This window comes from Macaca mulatta, chromosome 14 (genome assembly GCF_049350105.2).
Source record: "Macaca mulatta isolate MMU2019108-1 chromosome 14, T2T-MMU8v2.0, whole genome shotgun sequence".
Taxonomy (NCBI): Eukaryota; Metazoa; Chordata; class Mammalia; order Primates; family Cercopithecidae; genus Macaca; species Macaca mulatta.
Window position 1 is genome coordinate 28,629,585 of NC_133419.1, and position 18,853 is coordinate 28,648,437.

The 18,853-nt window shown below is 37.0% G+C and overlaps 1 protein-coding gene across 10 annotated transcripts in view; it reads right to left on the minus strand.

Moving 5' to 3' along the window:
- Positions 1-3,171: 3,171 nt before the first annotated feature.
- IFTAP (intraflagellar transport associated protein) overlaps positions 3,172-18,853 on the minus strand; it is a 59,629-nt gene continuing 43,947 nt past the window's right edge. For 9 of the 10 annotated variants that reach the window (XM_015114474.3, XM_015114470.3, XM_015114475.3 and 6 more), the window contains 2 exons: positions 12,391-12,530; positions 3,172-3,426 (listed from right to left, as the gene is read on the minus strand). In XM_015114474.3, coding sequence (XP_014969960.1) covers positions 3,262-3,426; positions 12,391-12,530 — 305 coding nt within the window. In that variant the 3' untranslated portion in view covers positions 3,172-3,261. The remainder of the gene's footprint in view (positions 3,427-12,390; positions 12,531-18,853) is intronic. The other variant, NM_001267023.2, reaches the window with a different exon arrangement.

The following is an 18,853-nucleotide window of genomic DNA, read 5'->3' on the forward strand; positions in this document are numbered from 1 at the left end:
TCAGCTTGCAGATGGCCTATTGTGGGACTTCACCTTGTGATCGTATGAGTCAATTCTCCTAATAAGCTTCTATATTTTTATATATATACATCTTATTAGTTCTGTCCCTCTAGAGGACCCTAATACACTAAGCTGTTTTCCAAAATAACTGATCTGCATTTACATTTCATAAAATTTATAATTGAAAAAGTAGATTCACATACCTAAATTGTTCTAAATGTACTTGAAAGTTTTCTAATAACTGAATCAAATATCATTTATTTTGAATTAAAATAAAAATTAAATAGCTGAAAATCAGTTTCTCAGTCATGATATTGCAAGTACTCTAGTGTACTAAAATGCAGCTAGTGGCTATTACATTGAACAACATAGCTCTATTATATTTGTGTATACATCTCTCTTCCCTACTTAATTGGACCATGTCTAACTTGCCTGTATCCTCCCCACTGCCTAAAGCTTGAACACACAAATGGAGCTTTATGAAAGCTTGTTGAATAAGTAAAAATAAATGTGGAAGTCACTTGACCCTAGGGCAACATGAAATCAAGAGCGTTCTTTTGTAAATAACATAAATGGAATTTTTATGAATACTTACACACATTGACACACACACACACACATAAGCACAAGTACATGCATACAACCACAGGCCTGCAGCATTATCCACAATAGCCAAGATATGGAAACAACCTAAATGTTCATTGATGGATGGATAAAGAAAATGTAGTATATACATAAAATGGAATACTACTCAGCCTAAAAAAAGGAAATCCTGCTATATGCGACAACATGGGCAAACCTGAAGGGCATTATGCTAAGTGAAATAAGCCAATCACAGAAGGACAAATGCTCCATGTCCACCTATATGAGTTATCTATAGAAGTCAAACTCATAGAAGCAGAAAGGAGGACGGAGGTTGCCATGGTTTAGGGGAAGGGGGAAATGGAGAGTTGCTGTTCAGTGGGTATAGTTTCAATTATACATTAATACATTCCAGAGATCTGCTGTACAATACTGTGCATACAGGTAACAAGATTATATTGTACACTTAAACATTTAAGAGAGCAGAGCTCATGTTAAATGTTCTTACCACAAAAAAAAAGAAAAAGAAAACTAATAGTGAAAAACAAAACAAAAAAAATTACTCTGGTGTGGGATACTGATAGCAAGGGAGTCTACGTCAGGGAGATGCAGTGGGTGTATGAAAACAGTGCTGTCCTCCTCAATTTTTCTGTGAATATAAAACTGCTCTGAAAAACAAAGTGCACTTAAAGAAGAAAAGAAAATCAGTTAAGTTTAAGTACATTCAATTTGTTACTAATTCCTATAATAATAAAAATTACTTGAAACATATTACTCCCCCTTCCTCTGGGCCTTCATCTCTCTTTTCTCCTTCCCTTAATGCATTTATGGGTATGTTACATAATTAGCATTTCATAATGCATTTTTATATTCTCTAGTTGTTTTGCCTTCTCAAGTTGTATTTTAAGCTTCTGGAGATAGAGCTCATTCCTTGTGTTGTGGGAAGTCAGGGACCCCGAACAGAGGGACCAGCTGGAGCCGTTGCAGAATAACAATTGTGAAGATTTCATGGACATTTATCATTTCCCTAATAATACTCTTATAATTTCTTATGCTGTCTTTACTTCAATCTCTGAACATAAATTGTGAAGATTTCATGGACATTTATCAGTTCCCAAATAATACTCTCATAATTTCTTATGCCTGTCTTACATCTCTTAATCCTGTTATCTTCGTAAGCTGAGGATGTACATCACCTCAGGACCACTATTGTACAAATTGATTGTAAAACATGTGTGTTTGAACAATATGAAATCAGTGCACCTTGAAAAAAAAAAACAGAATAACAGCGATTTTAGGGAACAAGGGAAGACAACCATAAGGTCTGACTGCCTGCGGGGTTGGGCAGAATAGAGCCATATTTTTCTGCTTGCAGAGAGCCTATAAACAAACATGCAAGTAGGGAAGATATAGCTGAATTATTTTCCTAGCAAGGAATATTAATAATTAAGATCTTGGGAAAGGAATGCATTCCTGGGGGGAGGTCTATAAACGGCAGCTCTGGGAGTGTCTGTCTTATGCGGTTAAGATAAGGACTGAAATATGCCCTGGTCTCCTGCAGTACCCTCACGCTTATTAGGGTGGAGAAAAAATCCCACCCTGGTAAATTTGAGGTCAGACCGGTTCTCTGCTCTCGAACCCTGTTTTCTGTTGTTTAAGATGTTTATCAAGACAATATGTGCACAGCTGAACACAGACCCTTATCAGGAGTTTTTGACTTTGCCCTTTGCCTTGCGATCTTGCTTTGCCCTTTGCCTTGTGATCTTTATTGGCCTCAGAAGCATGTGATCTTTGTTCTCCTTTTGCCCTTTGAAGCATGTGATCTTCATGACCTACTCCCTGTTCGTACGCCCCCTCCCCTTTTGAAATCCTTAATAAAACTTGCTGGTTTTGCAGCTCAGGGGGGCATCATGGTCTTACCGACATGTGATGTCACCCCCAGAGGCCCAGCTGTAAAATTCCTCTCTCTGTACTCTTTCTCTTTGTTTCTCAGCCAGTTGACACTTAGGGAAAATAGAAAGAACCTATGTTGAAATATTGGCAGCAGGTTCCCCCAATATCCTTGTACTTTGTAACTGTTATCACACATGGTTTAATGGTAATAAAGAAATGTAATAATTTAATGTATGACATATCATCAATTTTCAATGCCTTTTTTCAGTAAAGCCTTTCCCAATCAATTCCAGAAGCCAAATCTCTCAACAACACTCACATTGATAGCACTATCTCTGGACCTAGCTAGGACCCAGACCTACTTCATATTAGCAATTTTTCTCTAATGTGCTACAATGTGTTTTCATGTGCAATTGTCCTTGACTCTCAAGGAAGTAGGATCATGTTTCTGACCTTTGGTACAGCACCTCACATCACCTAGTGCAATGCTTTCATCAAAATGGATCCCTCCATAGATGCTGCTTCCTGTTCCCATTTCCCACTCCCATCTCCTCCAACCAGGCACAAGATGCAGCAACAACATGGCAAGAGAGAATTCTGTAAGGGCTGCAATCTCCTTGGCCTTATTGCTCTATATCCCTAATAATAGGTAACTCTGATAAATGAGTGCACATATGTAAATTTCCACAAAGGAAATTATAGTAGGTTTATCTTTTATTCTAATGTTGCTTGAATAAGAACAAAATTAAAATAAGCACACACGCACAAAAAAAATGCCTCTGTGAATCAGTCACAGGGTTCCTCTAAGTCTGGGCTGGTGTCCTTTCTCTTCTGCTTGCATAACTCTTTGATGGTCTCTATCTCTGCAGGACTAAACTTGGAGGTTAGTGTCACATTGTCATAGTCAAATTCTTCATCAAGTGAGAAGGGTTGAACTTCATCTCCAAGTATCTATAAAAGGTAACAAAGGAGGAGAAAACATACAAAATCATTGTAAATGAAGATAAAATTGAGAAAATTAACTCCCTAGTAATATTTAATTACACCTTTTTTCAGACTTCAGCACTCTCAGCTGATTAAGCTGTTTTTAAGTAAAGGAATAAATTCAATTATTCAGTTTGACCTAATTTAAGCCTCTTAATATGCCCCATTTATACCATGCTGTATCTGAATGAATATCATTAACTAATGCTGCCCAAGGCAAGAATCAGAAAGTCTCCCTTGCATACACTCATTATACATTTTACCACTTGTAGTGTTAGGACTAGAGAAGCATACAGAAAAACCAACAGTTATATTAAAATGTGAGAAAAATATACACTAAGATTTTTTATCAACCTTAAATAGATTTTCACCGTTTGCCAAAAAAGATCTATATTAATAAAACATAATTTTTTAAAGATAAAAGTACACTACATTGAATATACTTCTTCAGATAATACCTATAAATCTTGGCTAATAACAGTAAAACTTGAAACATAGTTTAAATTTAAAAGTCCAGGATCTCTTTTTTCCTGCCAAGAATTTAAAAATATCAGTTTATCTATAAGTAAAGTGTTACAAAGAAATGCAATAATTTTGAATCTATTCATAATTTGTGAGTTTTAAAGACTTCCTAAAGGAAGGCAGATAAAAAAGCATATTTTCCAACAAACCAAGAGTATGCCTTAAATCTCTTGTATCACACCCTAAAAAGCCTCTCCAAAAACAAATGGTGTGTGATACAATGAAATCATCCAGTGCTTCTATGTAGCTCTACAATATGTATAGTGATGCTGAAATAATTGAAAACTATGGTTTATGCAAGAATGAAAAAATGTCCCAAAGCTATAATCAGCTTTAAATATTCTTGCATGGAAGATGATCTCATTGAGTGGCTTATGCAATGTTGGTAAAAATGTAGCATGTAGCTCAGAAACTATCTGCTGTTACTAAAGGTGAAAGAAAAAATAATGAGTAGTTATCTCCTACCTGTTCCGCAAGTTATGTTTTGAAGTTAGGTGTGCAGTGCTAATAGCAAACGCTCAGCCATTTATCATCCTTTCTTAGTAAAATCAACAGGAGAACAACTTCTGGAGATGTGCTTATTTCCTCTTTATTAGAAAGGACCTTAGTGCTTTTCTGACAAAACTGCCACTGAGTTTCCATGGTGAGTTTCCACCATGTGCCAGCCCTGATACTAGGAACCACATCGCATCAGCAGTGATATTCAAACAACCCTACCGGTAGTCACTGTTACCCCTACTTTATAAAGCTCTGAAAGGTTAAGTAACTTGCCCAAAATACAGAGTTAGTAAGGGAGAGAAGCAATATTTGAATCCAGGGTAATCTGCTTCAAATAAAGCCTCACCTGCTCAACAGAAACATCAACAAGAATCAACCTTGAAGTTTTCACTAAGCCAAGTCATAGCTCTTTGGAGAGAAGACCTTTTCTAAATAAGATGATCAATTCTCACAGCCTACCATTAGAAAACTGTACTCAAGGCTACGTGTAATACCAGGACTAGCTTTTAAAACCCAGCTGTATACAAAAAGCAAATCAGCCTGCAAGGCTGATTTTGATCACTTTCTGAGATCGAATTTATCATCAACACAGCCAAAGTGACAGTGGGACAGTCTTGCTTAGATGGCTCAAATGCAGAAACACACACACACACACAATGACACAAGATGTTCATTTCCTGAATGTTAAGTGTTCTTGCTGTCTCCAGCTCTACTCAGCAGTAAGTACTGAGGCCTGCAGGCTTGGTTGGCCACAACCCCTTCTGGAGCTGATTCTAGCTGATCCTGGCAAAGCATAAGGAGGAGAACCTGTTTCCGCCAATATATTCAGTCTGATGGGAATTTTGCTGCCTTTTCATGCCTGGGTAAAGGCCTTTCATCACATGTCTATTAAGCTTCAAGCTGCCTATACCTGCATATGTCCCCTATACTAGGTCTTTAAATTCTACCTTGAAACCTCTAAAACTTGCCTACACCTTACTAGCCATCCCCACTAGATGCAGTCACTTTGTCTTCACCCACTTCTCACTTAGGGGTTAGGAATACAATTTCAAATTAGACAAATCCCTTTGCCATGTTAAAATCTCAGTGACACCATACCATGCCCCCAACTCCCTCTACAGAACACAAATAACCTCAATTCCCACCTCCCTCCCCTTACCTCTTCACTCAATAAACATTTATTATATAGCAGATTCTGAGAACATAAAGTGATTATAGCAAAATCTATGTCTACAAGGTTTCATAACTTCAAGGAGAAGACAGAAGTGTAGGAATGATTTCAGTATCACGTGCTGTGCTCTCCAGTACAGGAATGCAAAAAAGGGAAACAGAAGCACAGAGAGGAAAGTGCAGAAGCTTCATTTACTCTTCTATTTTTCTTTTTCTTTTTCTTTTTTTTTTTTTTTTTTTTGAGACAGAGACTCCCTCTGTCACCCAGGCAGTAGTGCAGTGGGTACGATCTCAGCTCACTGCAACCTCCGGCCCCCAGGTTCAAGCAATTCTCCCGCCTCAGCCTCCTGAGTTACTGGGACAACTGGCACATATCACCAGGCCTGGCTAATTTTTGTATTTTTAGTAGAGACAGGGTTTCACCATGTTGGCCAGGCTGGTTTCAAACTCCTGGCCTCAAGTAATCCACCCACTGCAGCCTCCCGCAGTGCTGGGATTACAGGCATGAGCACCGAACCTGGCCTCTTACTCTTGATTGAGTTTTGCCACTCTCCAGAAAATCTTACTAGCCTCCCCACACATCACTTCACTTATTATCTACCTCATCCTAGCAACCCAGCTAAAGTAAGTCCTGTATTTCAGACTTACTTCTAAACTTTGATCAGGGTTCCCATGGCCGAGTTAGTTCTAGATACGGCCCAACCCATTGCCTTCTTAAGATTCTCCCTTCCCTGAGGTCTCAAACTACCCTGTGGCTGTAATATCCAAACTTAGGGGACTAGACATGTAGAAATGTATTCTTTTTTTTTTTAGGCGGAGTCTCGCTCTGTCACCCAGGCTGGAGTGCAGTGGCCAGATCTCAGCTCACTGCAAGCTCCGCCTCCCAGGTTCACGCCATTCTCCTGCCTCAGCCTCCCGAGTAGCTGGGACTACAGGCGCCCGCCATCTCGCCCAGCTAGTTTTTTGTATTTTGTTTTTTAGCAGAGATGGGGTTTCACTGTGTTAGCCAGGATGGTCTTGATCTCCTGACCTCGTGATCCGCCCGCCTCGGCCTCCCAAAGTGCTGGGATTAATGGAAATATCTTATTTTCCTTTAAGTTTTAATACATTTACATTCTTCTCTGTTATGGATGATGATTTTCTTCATCAGTCACTTGGTACTAACCATAACAATAACATGAAATAAAGTTTTCAGCAAGTCAGTAAAGATAATGTCAACACAAAGATTATTCATTTATAATATCCTTCAATGTATAAAAATATACTTAAAATATAAATTTCTTCACTAAGAAATGAAGGGTTATTAACAGCAGCTATTGTTAGATTTTTCTAGGCAATCAGTTAAGATACTGAGATATTAAAGCAAGAAATAAAGAATAGTAATAATGTCACATTTGCAATGCCAAAACATGACATTCAGGACACTCTAAACCATTTTGGGGATATACTGTAATGTGGCCAGTACATCCCTGAGTCGAAATGTCAGAGGAATAGCCTCCTGCAATCATTCAGATATTTTACATTCTTTCTACAAACTCCACATTCCTATTAAATTTTAGTCACTGTGTTAGGTGCTGGGGATACAAAGATGAAGACCTATGTGAAATCACAAACAAATCATTAGAGTAAAATGTGGTAAGAACAGGGTGATAGGAACACAGAAGGAATACCTGACCCAGACTAAGTTGGAGGGGATTGGGAAGGAATCAGAGAAGGCTTCTTGGAAGAGGTGATATCTAAGCCGACTCTTAAAGGGTAAACATTAGTTTACAAGTTGACAGAGAAGAGCTTTGCTGACAGGGGGAGTTTCCGTGAGCAGTCCATGGAAATAAGATGCAGAATTTCGCATTTGTGAGTCTGAAAGTAGGTCAACATTGTCAGAGCACAAAGTGTAAGTTGGAGAGTGGCAAGAGACAAATATGGTGCCAAATCATCCTAGAGATGATGAAAAGTCACTGAAGAATTTTTTGAAGGCAGGGAAGACACTTGGTCATCTATGCATTTCAAATAAATTCCTTCATCCATTTAATTTTTATTAAGCACCTACAATGAGACAGGTGCTGGAGTAAAAAAAAAAAAAAAAAAAAAAAAAAAAAAAATTGCCCTGCCCTGTTGGAAATTATATGAGACAGATCACTATGAAGGTTAAACAGAAGGTAGATTTGAGCGGGATAAGCCTGGAGCCAGAAGAGTACTCAAGAACCTGCTAGAGCAGTTCAATAAGACATCATGAGAACAGGGGACTGGTAGCAGAGACTTGAAAAATCCATAGAAAGTGAAATTGGCAGCACTCAATAAGTGACTGAATATGGAAATGTAAGAAAAGGAAGAATGCAGAAAGGGAAGCAGGAAAAGCACAGTTTAATTTGAATGTACCTGAAGGAATCTAGATGAATTGAATATACAAACTTGAAACTGAAAAAAAATTAAAAAAAAAAGGTCTGAAGCTAGAGATGTCAATTTGAAGATGAAGATGGATTCAAGTATGTAGGCTGTGAGGAACTGTATGTTAAGCACCGAACCCTAAGGCACACCAACTCATAAGTGATGGATGGAGAGAAAACCCAAAGGAGTCAGGGAAAACACAATTTGAGAAATACGTAAAGAATCACAGAAGAAAAGTGAAGTGAGAACCAATGAAGCAAGAGTGCCAGAGGAAGGTCAATAGTGTCAAACATGGTAGAGAGATCCATTAAAAGGAAGACTGGAAAGTGTCCCCTGGATTTGGCAATCATAAAGCAATTGGTGCCTTCATTCTGAAAACATCCAGGCAGGTGACTGGAGCCAAGGATATTTTACAGTATACTGAAGAGTCTAATAGCTTTTCAATTCTGGATTAAAAGAGAGAAAAAAGAACAGACAGTAGCCAAAGAGGGGTCCAAGATGAAGGGAAGCTTGTTTTCCTTGTTTTGTTTAATTTTGTTAAGGATAGGAAAGACTTAAACCTGTTTACAGGTTGATGTGAATGAACAAATAGAAAAGAGAGAATGACCCCAACCATGTTATTACTGTATACCAGAAAATCACTCCCATTTAGTGGTGAGGTTTGTTTATTTATTTGTTCATTTAATAAATGTTTACTGTATGTCTACTATATGCATGGCACTGAGCTTGGCACTAGTTCTGACTTTGCATGTTAATTACGTAAGCTTATGATGACATGCATGAGTGAATTTAGTTTTCCAAGACCGGAGACACATAAGTGATTCAAAGTGAGCCTAGGTAGGTGCACACTGCAATTCACAAGATATCACTGTGATCTTCTAAATGACAGCTTTGTTTGTTTGTTTGTTTGTTTGTTTGTTTGTTTTCTTGAGATGGAGTCTCGCTCTGTCGCCCAGGCTGCAGTGCAGTGGCGCGATTTCGGCTCACTGCAAGCTCCGCCTCCCAGGTTCACGCCATTCTCCTGCCTCAGCCTCCCGAGTAGCTGGGACTACAGGCGCCCACCACCACGCCTGACTGATTTTTTTGTATTTTTTTTAGTAGAGACGGGGTTTCACCGTGTTAGCCAGGATGGGACAGCTTTTCAAATACAGAAAGGTTGCATTTCTATGTATATATTTCAGTTATTGGCTGTTGTGGCATACTTTGGAAATTCTCTTCTTTCCAATTCAGTTCGTGTTAGGGTTCAAAGCCAAGGTTTTTAGATTACAAACTGAAATTATGATTTACTTCAGTGAAGACTTTGTGCAATGGAACACCAAGTCCCCTGCTGCCAAACAAAAAACAACTATGAATTAAGTTATTAACTTGTTATTTTTGCCTAAGGAGCTGAAAGAAATATGTGGATTTCAGGTGTCTAATTTCAAATCTAATTGAAACCTTTTTGTAGCCTCTCAGGGAATAAAATTTGTGGAGTATTGGAAAACTTTCAGTCCCCTTAAAATTGCTCATGTGACTTATTCTAATAGAGGCACTGTTGATGGAGAGATTGTTTTCATTCATAGTAACACATAGGCAAATTAAAGAAAATGAAACTAATGCTTAAATCAATAATGGCAGCATTTAGCTGTAGGCTACCATACAAAATAATATGGTAAATAAACTGTCTTTATAGGAGAACATTTTTAGAGTACCATTATGAATTGGACAAACAGGAGAGCTCCTATTAAAATACCACACAAGTTTCTTCTATGACCTCTTCTACAGTTTTCAGGGGGAGGGGGTGGGTATCACAATTTTTTATCCTCCTAATAACAACTCTATTTGTTCTGTAGAGTAGCTTCAAACTTCCAAAGTTCATCAAAATGGAGTAACTAAGGCAAGATAATTCTATACACATAATTCTATACATAATTATGCATGTGGTAAAATTAGGGAAAAAATCTGAACCAAAAAAATGTTAAATGTTTGAAGTGATGGATATGCTAATTACCCTGATTTGATCATACACATATATATGTACTAAAATATCACACTATACCCCATAAATATATACAATTATTATATGTTAATTTAAAAATAAAAAAACTAAATTAGGTAAAACATTGAGTTGGTCCCATTCATATCAGAAAGTTGATGGATTCTTAATAGGCGATTAAGAGAAAGTTAGGAAGGACATCCAGAATATATTTTCAGCTTTACAGATTGAAATCACAGAAAGAAACTATCATCTCTAATCCCAAAATGGCCTTTCAGTAAGCCCTTCAGGACCCATTTGCTATAAACTAATGATTATATTCTTTTACTAGCTCTGGGTGCTTTAAAATAAGATGAATGTTATCAAACCAAAGCAGAGTTGGTACAGTACAGGTTGAGTATCTCTTATCCAAAATGCTTGGGATGAAGTATTTTGGGTTTCAGATTTTAGAATATTTGCAGAACATATACCAGTTGAGCATCCCTAATCCCAAACTCTGAAATCCAAAATGCTCCAATGAGCATTGCCTTTGAGCATCAGGTCAGCACTCAAAAAGTTTCAAATTTTGGAGCATTTCAGATTTTCCCATTTGGAATGTTCAACCTATACTGTGATTCTAGATGGTTGTGAAAAGTTACTCTAAAAAATAGGAATTAGAAATAAAAATTCCCAACCAAGATATTACTTCAGATATTCAAAAAACAGCAAAAGTTATTCATCTGTGGCTTGTATCATTTTGATTCCAACATTTTTAAATGTCCACATTTCTGGTAAGAAATTTATATTCCTCTTAAACACACCATCATATATGGGGTCTCAACTTGAATTATACTGCTATTTGATAGATTCTGTTTTCATTCATAGTACCACATAGGCAAATTAAAGAAAATAGAAGTAATGCTTAATCATTCAGTTTTTTTAACCCATTAACTAAAATCACTTTGTAACAATTTCTATAATGGTACTAGATTATATATATTCTCTAATTGTACTGAAATAAAATTGTATTTCTATAAAAGTACTAGGTGCCATGTCTACTGGCTGGTCCAATAACTTGTATGGCCACAAGTGAAGTCAACAGCATGAACAAATCTTAAAAAAAAAAAACTTATTCCTTCTAGAAATAGCCTTATAATTTTAGCTTTTTACAACTCAGAGAGAGCAATCTATAATTCAAAAAGCATATTGAAAAGTGACTGTCCCTAACAGTTTAGCCAGTAATCAATTTGGGAGTTTATTATAAGCCTGCATGCATCCTGGATATACTTTCATGATGTCAGTGAACAAAAGTACTTATTAGAAAGTGGTAATTTAAAAGTGAAATGTGTGGATTATTTCTGACTGAATCGCTAATTCTATAACAGAATATCTTCTAGTAACAAGACTAGTACCTCCTGATTAAATAATCCAAAAAGACCCTAAGGATTTTATTAGAAAGCAATAATAAAGAGCCCTTAACAACTTCTTGGGCCTGATCCTGCTTTGTGTTCCAGTAAGGAGGGTGAGAAAGGTCACTACCAGCGCTAGCAACAGCCTCTATTGATGCAAGTTTATTAAGCATATGTAGAAGAGCTGCAAAATGATAGCAAAAGGTGACTTTCAAGTTGCACATTTGTGAAAGATATGCCATAGATTCCATTTTCATAGCTAGGTGACATTTCTCAGCCTCCCCTGTGGCTAGTAGGAACATGTGACTAAGTGGTCACCAATGGAATGTGAGCAGAAGAAATTAAGGACCTTGAGTCCTAAGCCTTGGGGAAACATGCTGTCCCCATGCTCCTCTATTCTGCCCTCCAGGTATGATGATGACCTGACCCGGAATACGCAGGTGAGGATGATGTCCTAAAATATAATGGACATCCAGAAAGAAGGAACCTGGGTCCCTAATGACCCCCCAAAAAGGAGCCACCTGCTCATTTTAAGGGCTCTATATAGGCTGTTAAATAAGAGAAATAAAGATCTATCTCTTTTCAGCCATTGAATTATTATTGGGATTCTCTGTTACAGAAGCCTGGCCTTACCTTAACTCATTCAGAAGTTTATAGAACCTTATCCATAATAATAAAAACGGCCTGTTCAGACTAAAAAGGGCAAGAAAACTGTCCATCCTTTCTATGTGTAGTCCTTGGGTAGCACAGATCTGTAGCATGGCATACATTGTAAAACAAAAATGGTTTCCACGTAAAAACATAATTGTGCTATGTGTTTAAAAAGAAATGTATGCATTTGAGATAGATGGCTGTGAGAAGGACCAATTAAGCAACTTGAATTTTATATTTTCCCAAATCTTAGACAAATACAAAAGTATACAGCATTTCTTTGAAGGGATGAATTACAAAATCAAGGCAGTGTAGAGAATGACTGAATTCCCTGTAGAGTACCTCTTCCGTCTGTTTGTCCATTCTTTTTACAGCGGGCTTTGGCTTCACCTCACAGGTAGGAGGCTGGGCTACAGAAGGGATACAGGGAGGAATGCTGGTGCTTGCAGCCTGCTCCACTTCTCCTGGAAGAAGCAGCAAATCTGTTGGATACAAAATATTTCAGTTGAGCCCTTCGCCAAGTTCACAATTTACCTAAATCATTTAAATGCCCAGAAGTCAAAGAAAATGAAGCAAATATGCTCATGTAAAGTAGGTCCATTTCACAATGCCTGTTCCCCTTTGGGAACTGGACTCAAGGGTTTGTCCTTTCCTCACAATAGAAGCCATTAGTGCATTTACTTTTATTTTATCGTTGCAAACTTAAGAGTCCCCCAAAAATGTCTGGAGGAGTACTGTTTTTGGAGTAACCTGACTGTCCCTTTTGCTCTCAACTCAATTTCTACTTTTATAGGAAAATAAGGTGGTAAGATGTTACTTTTGCTTCATTTTCCCATATTTTCTTGAAGGGATAAAGAGAAAGAAAATGGAGTGCTGATTTCATCCTGTAACAATATGGCAATATTTCAAAAATATATATTAAAAAACAGTAATGCCAGAAGGAAAGTACTTTAACTTTCAGCAGAAAAGTGAAATACTCTGTCATATTCATAATGCATGGTCTAATTTTCAACACTTGCAAAGAACAACAGCAATGTGTTTCCTGCTTGTTAAGCACAATCTCAAGAATTCAATAACCAATCTTGGAGTTCTGATTGACCTATTATAAGCGGATATGTCTCCTGATTTTTGCATGTGTGACAGTACATGCATGCATCACAGACAACTGATGATCTTCCACAGCTTTCTTCAAGGAGGACAAAAAAACAAATAGAAGCACAACAGGTTTCCTCCTCAGCCTGTTTTCATAGGAACAGAAGGGCTTGCTAGAACTAGCCAATAACTTGGAGGCGACTCTGGATGATGCTGCCCACTTCTCAAGGATGATCCTAATTAAGGCACTAATTAAGTTCTCAATGGAAGTGATTAATTAGTAACAGGCATGACTTGACTGCTGCAAATGGCAGCATGCATAGGGAGATAATTGAGCAGGTATTGCTGTTCAAAAACTGAAACTTATTTGAAATGAATCCCTCAACACTATAGATATCCCCTTCACACACAAAAAAATATAATTACAAAATTCTTATGACTCCAGCAACAGAGAAAACAGACAGCCTGGAAATAGAATTGTGGAGGGGAAATGACAAAGAAGGTAATTCTGCTATGGCTAATTATTGAAATTTTAGACTATGATTTCATTAATTAGCAGAAATAAAAACAATAATAATAGCCAACACTTACATACTCATCATTTTGTATGCTTTAGCTCTGCTAATACTCCCAAAGCTCTATTATTTCCTGTTCTACAAGCAATGAGCTCTAAACACTGACAGTAGCCTCACTCAAGATCCCACAGCTAAAAAGGGCAGAGCTGGGCAGTCTATCTACAGAGCCCATGCTCTTATCCTACAATGCCACATTACGAACTTCTTTTAAACAAGCATTTTCATTACATATTTTATTTTACTGGATCAAATTAAACACTCAAACTCAGAACCAAGAAATGTCATTACTATAACACATTAGCATGGTTAGGCAACATTAAGTACATTTCCCAAACATTTCATACCCAGAGAAACAACATTTTAAAATTCAATGAGGTTGGTGGGAAGACTGGTTTTCTAATGCACCTATTTATGAGTTCAAAGCCAAATCCTCACTGAGCATCCTCGTGTAATAGCCCAGGACTGGTACAAATCTGGTGAGGGACCCACTAACAAGGAAAGCAACAAGAGAAAGGCTTGGGCCTCTCAACATGAAAACCATTATCTACCTGACCACTGGCTGACAGAGCAAACATCAGTTCAAATGTGAAATCAAAATCAAGTCTGCTTTCAGGGCTATTTAAAATCATTGTTCTGGCTGACAGTATTGTGCAGCGAGGAGGCTAACTCTGCAGTTTCTTTACTGAAACTTCACTTCTCTAACCTATTTGCCAAGAAAGTAGGATTTTCAACAAAAATGGTTTCTTTCATAATAATTCTACTGCCATGGGAACAATTCTTTCAAAATGACAAGACTCAGTATTCTCCATGTCTTAAATTCTTGTCATTTGTTTCTTCAGAGTCAAAGCGAAATGCACCAATGCATATCTATTAGTGCCTAACATAGCACCTCATACACAGCGAATTCTCAACAAATACTTGGAGATAGAAAATGAATTGTGTACACCTCAACTTTTAAACTGAACGGCAAGTATCAAGAGTCTGCCTGCCAATAAGATGTTGTGGATGATGTAAAATGAGTATAGCCCTTACCCTCAAAAACTAAACATTACAGGAATAAGACTTTCATATATAAAATCAATCAAAGAATAATCAAGAAAAAATTGAATGGCTCTAACTCTAAAGATGACAGATTTATAAAAGGGCAAAAACAATATGAATGAGAAGAGCCTGGCAAGGCATATGTTATAAAGAAAACTACTGCAATCATTTAGCCATTTTACAATTGTGGGTGGGTTATATATATACTCACATTCTCTCAGGAGAAAAAAAATACTGTATTCACTCATGGTAGGAAATGAAATTTCTGAAGTTCTCTGTATAACCTTCTAAAACAGAAATGCTTTAAGAGACTTAATCTGATCATATTAGTTGTTTCGAAAACAACCAAAGGCTTTGTTTTCACCTTAATGAAATGCCACCATCTTGGCATTGTAGAGTCAGGGACACTTTCAAAAATGAATCTTGAGGTTGGACGGCAAGACTGGTTGGAGTATTTTAATCTCTTCTTTCTCAACCATATGTTTAGAAATTCTACTATTTAAAAAGTAGCTATTCATGCCATTTGTCTCTGTATTTTGTCAATGATCAGAAAGTCAAAGACTATAGCCATGTAATCTAATACAGTGTTACAAAGTGAGCAATCTACTTGACATCTGAAATTTTATATACAATAATATTTAATCTGCCTGGCATATTTATAAAATTAACCAGTGTGTTCATTTGTTACCACATAAAACGGCCAAAATTTCCTGAAAGTTTGGGCATCCTAATACAAAAAGGATATAGATAAAAAATACTTTAGCCATCCAGGCCACTTCTAAATAGAGCTTCCAGCTATGATAGTCTCGTTCAGTAGTTCTTATTCTTAAAAATGACTGAAGATCCCAAAGAGCTTTTGTTTATATGGGTTATGTCTATCAACACTCACCATATTAGAAATTAAAACTGACAAGTGTTCTAATATTTGTATATTAGAATCATTACAAATAATCAAATTATATATTAAAATAAGTATTTTTATTAAAAGTCTATTTTCTAGAAACAGAAAATATTGAGAAGAGAAGCATTATTTTATATTTTTTCAAATCTGTTATAATATCTGGCTGAACAGAAGAAAGTTGGATTCCCTATTTGTTTCTGCATTCAATTTTTGAAATATGCTGTTTTTTAGTTGAAGTAAAGAAAATCCAGACTCACACAGATAGGCAGTTGGAAAGGGGAGGAGTATTTTAATAGTCTTTTTATATAGTTGTGGATATTTTTCTTTGATACTACACCACCATCTGAAAAATGATAAAGTTTTTCAAAAGTTATTTTCAATGAGCATTCTGAAAACATGTCAGTGAACTTTTTGTACTGCTACATTAAAATCCATTGGTCTATCTTGCACACTGAATGGATCTTTCTCCTATGTATAATTTTGTAAACATTATTAATTGGTCATTTGGAAAATACTGGTTCACTGTGTTATGTAGATCTTCCAAATTTTGACATATTTCATTATACAGTATAAAAATCACATTAGTTAATATCACCAATTTTGCCAGAGAAGCCTTTAAATATTGAGAAGCTGTCAAGCTCACAGTACTAGATACAAGTTCTCTAAAAATCTAATTTTCACTTGATGCATTGCCAATTTTATCATTGGCAACGAATACCATTAGTTATTAGCCTTGAAGAGACAGGCTCACTTTATTCATTTTTGAGAAATATAGTTTGTCAGTCATTCTTTCAAGTAAAAATGGTGATTCATGAAAGAGAAAAATAAACTAGTTCAGCACACCACTCAATCACCCAAGTGTTTTTCCACAACCACTGTATTTCAGTATGTAACAGAAGTGCCGTATGAACACTTACTATTTTGGCACAAAAATCATTAAAAAGAGGTATACTTAAGAATCAAGATTTAATAAAATTAATAATTTTTACATCAAGAAATTTTCAATGAAAACTGGCATTTGTTTTTTATTATAAATTTATGACAGTGAAGATGACAACTGCTAGTATAACTTGGTGCCACAAACTTGATTCAGACTAAGGTGCCAGCATCTTCACCCATCATTGCTTTTCCAACTTCAATGCAAACATCAACACATGACCTGCCAACCTCAGGGTTTCTGAGGGATTCCCAGACCACACCCTCAGGAGTCCGCTGGTCTAGCTAATGTCAGTCCAACCCTCCCACTATCAACAACTAGAAAAGCTAGATAAATTACAAAAATCAACTATTTAAAGGCATTGGAGAAGGATGAGGAACCAAGATTTCAGCCACAGTTCTTAAATATGTGTTGAATAAGAGTCCCTAGTCATTCGGGGGTAGCCTAAAGCTGCTTAAAGTTGCAAATTAAGAAATACCTCTTTTTAAAAAAAAAAAAAAAGAAAAAGAAAGAGGTAACCAATGTCATCACTTGTATGCACTTGCTCATTAATGGCAATTAATCCCTTTAATGGACTAAAAATGACTGGACGTTGCTATGGTTAGGATATGGTTTGTTTGGCCTTAGCAAGTCTCATGTTGAAATTTGATCCCCAATGTTGGAGGGTAGGGACTGGAGGGAGGTGCTTGGTTTGAGAGTAGATCCCTCAGGAATGGCTTGGTGCCATTCTCTCCTGAGTGAGTGAGTTTTCGCTGAGTTCTCACTCTTAGTTCCCGAGAGAACTGACTGTTGAAAAGAGCCTGGCACCTCTTTCCCTCTCTCTCAGTTCCTCTCTCGTCATGCAGTTTCTGCACATGTGACTACCCTTTGGCTTCCCCAGAAGCACATGCTGGCTCCATGCTTCTTGCACAGCCTGAAGAACCACGAGCCAAATAAATCTCTTTTCTTTACCCAGCAACATAAATGGACTAAGGCAGAAGTACAGTACTGGAGAACCTGAAAATAAAAATCAAACAAGGCTGCCAACCTTTGGGCAGGAATCAGTGCCCATTCTCAAGCAATACAATCAGTCACAGCATAAGTACACCCACTGGCCAAGAGATGTGTGTAAGACAGCATGAATCTCAGAAGTAGATTAAAAAAAAAAAAAAAAGTCTCTTGAGCTACTTGGGCTGGGCCCACTGAAGAAGCATAAAAATAAAGATGAACAGAAAATCTTCCTATTCTAATGGTCTCAGCACAATAACTAATAACTGATCCAAACAATAATCGTGCTGGGTAAAAGTTTGGGCCAGTTTGTCTGAGGCCTGACAGTCACCAGGTTAACTACCTTATCTCAAATTCAAAAAAGGAAGAATAGGTTAACTTGATATCAAATAAACACAGTGCACAAAACTCTGTGGCAGACGCTAACCTCAGAAAACTGCTTAATACCATTGCTTAACAGAACTGGCTCCACTGAAAAACCGTCTCCAATCTTTCCACCTGGGCTGCCAAATGATAAAACAAATATCAGAAAAGAATCATGCTCCTAAATCTTGGAGAATATTTATGAGAGTGAATGGGGTGAACAAATAAAGTCAGTGGTAGAAAAACAATATGCAAACCACTTCCTTGTTGCCCCAGGCAAATCTGTTGCTTAAACAATAACAACAGAATCTAATCAGTAAACCTCCCAGCTGCCAAAATTATACAAGCAACTTGACTATTTAAAATGTCACATTTCCCATCTGATATAAATATTTGCCTTCTGCTCACATTCCTGAAGTGTAATACAAATTAGGCCCAAAATAAAATTCACCTTGGCACAAACTATTTAATTTCTTTTTCCTTTAAATGACCCAGATTGTGCATTATGAAAATTGTAAAGCCCTGGTGGCCTTTTCAGTAATTAGAATAAATTGCTGAAGCCTAGTTTGATTTTCAGCATAGGCTTCGCACATCATTCTATGTGTGGGAAGGTCTTGACAAGTTCATTCAAGTCTTGGTTCAGCCTCAGTAATCTTTTATACACAAATATAAGAAGGCTTGTTATCTGATTTCTGGAAAAATCCTACTAGTAAGTTGTTTTTATCAATATTTTAAAATAAATCTGTTAATTGAAAAATGTAACTTGAAAAAAATATTTAAAGAAAGCAATGTGAAAATACTGGAGAAGGTAAAAAGGCTAACTTAAAAGATTGACGGGCTGGGCACAGGGGCTCACGCCTGTAATCCTAGCACTCGGGGAGGCTGAGGTAGGTGGATTGCCTGAGACCG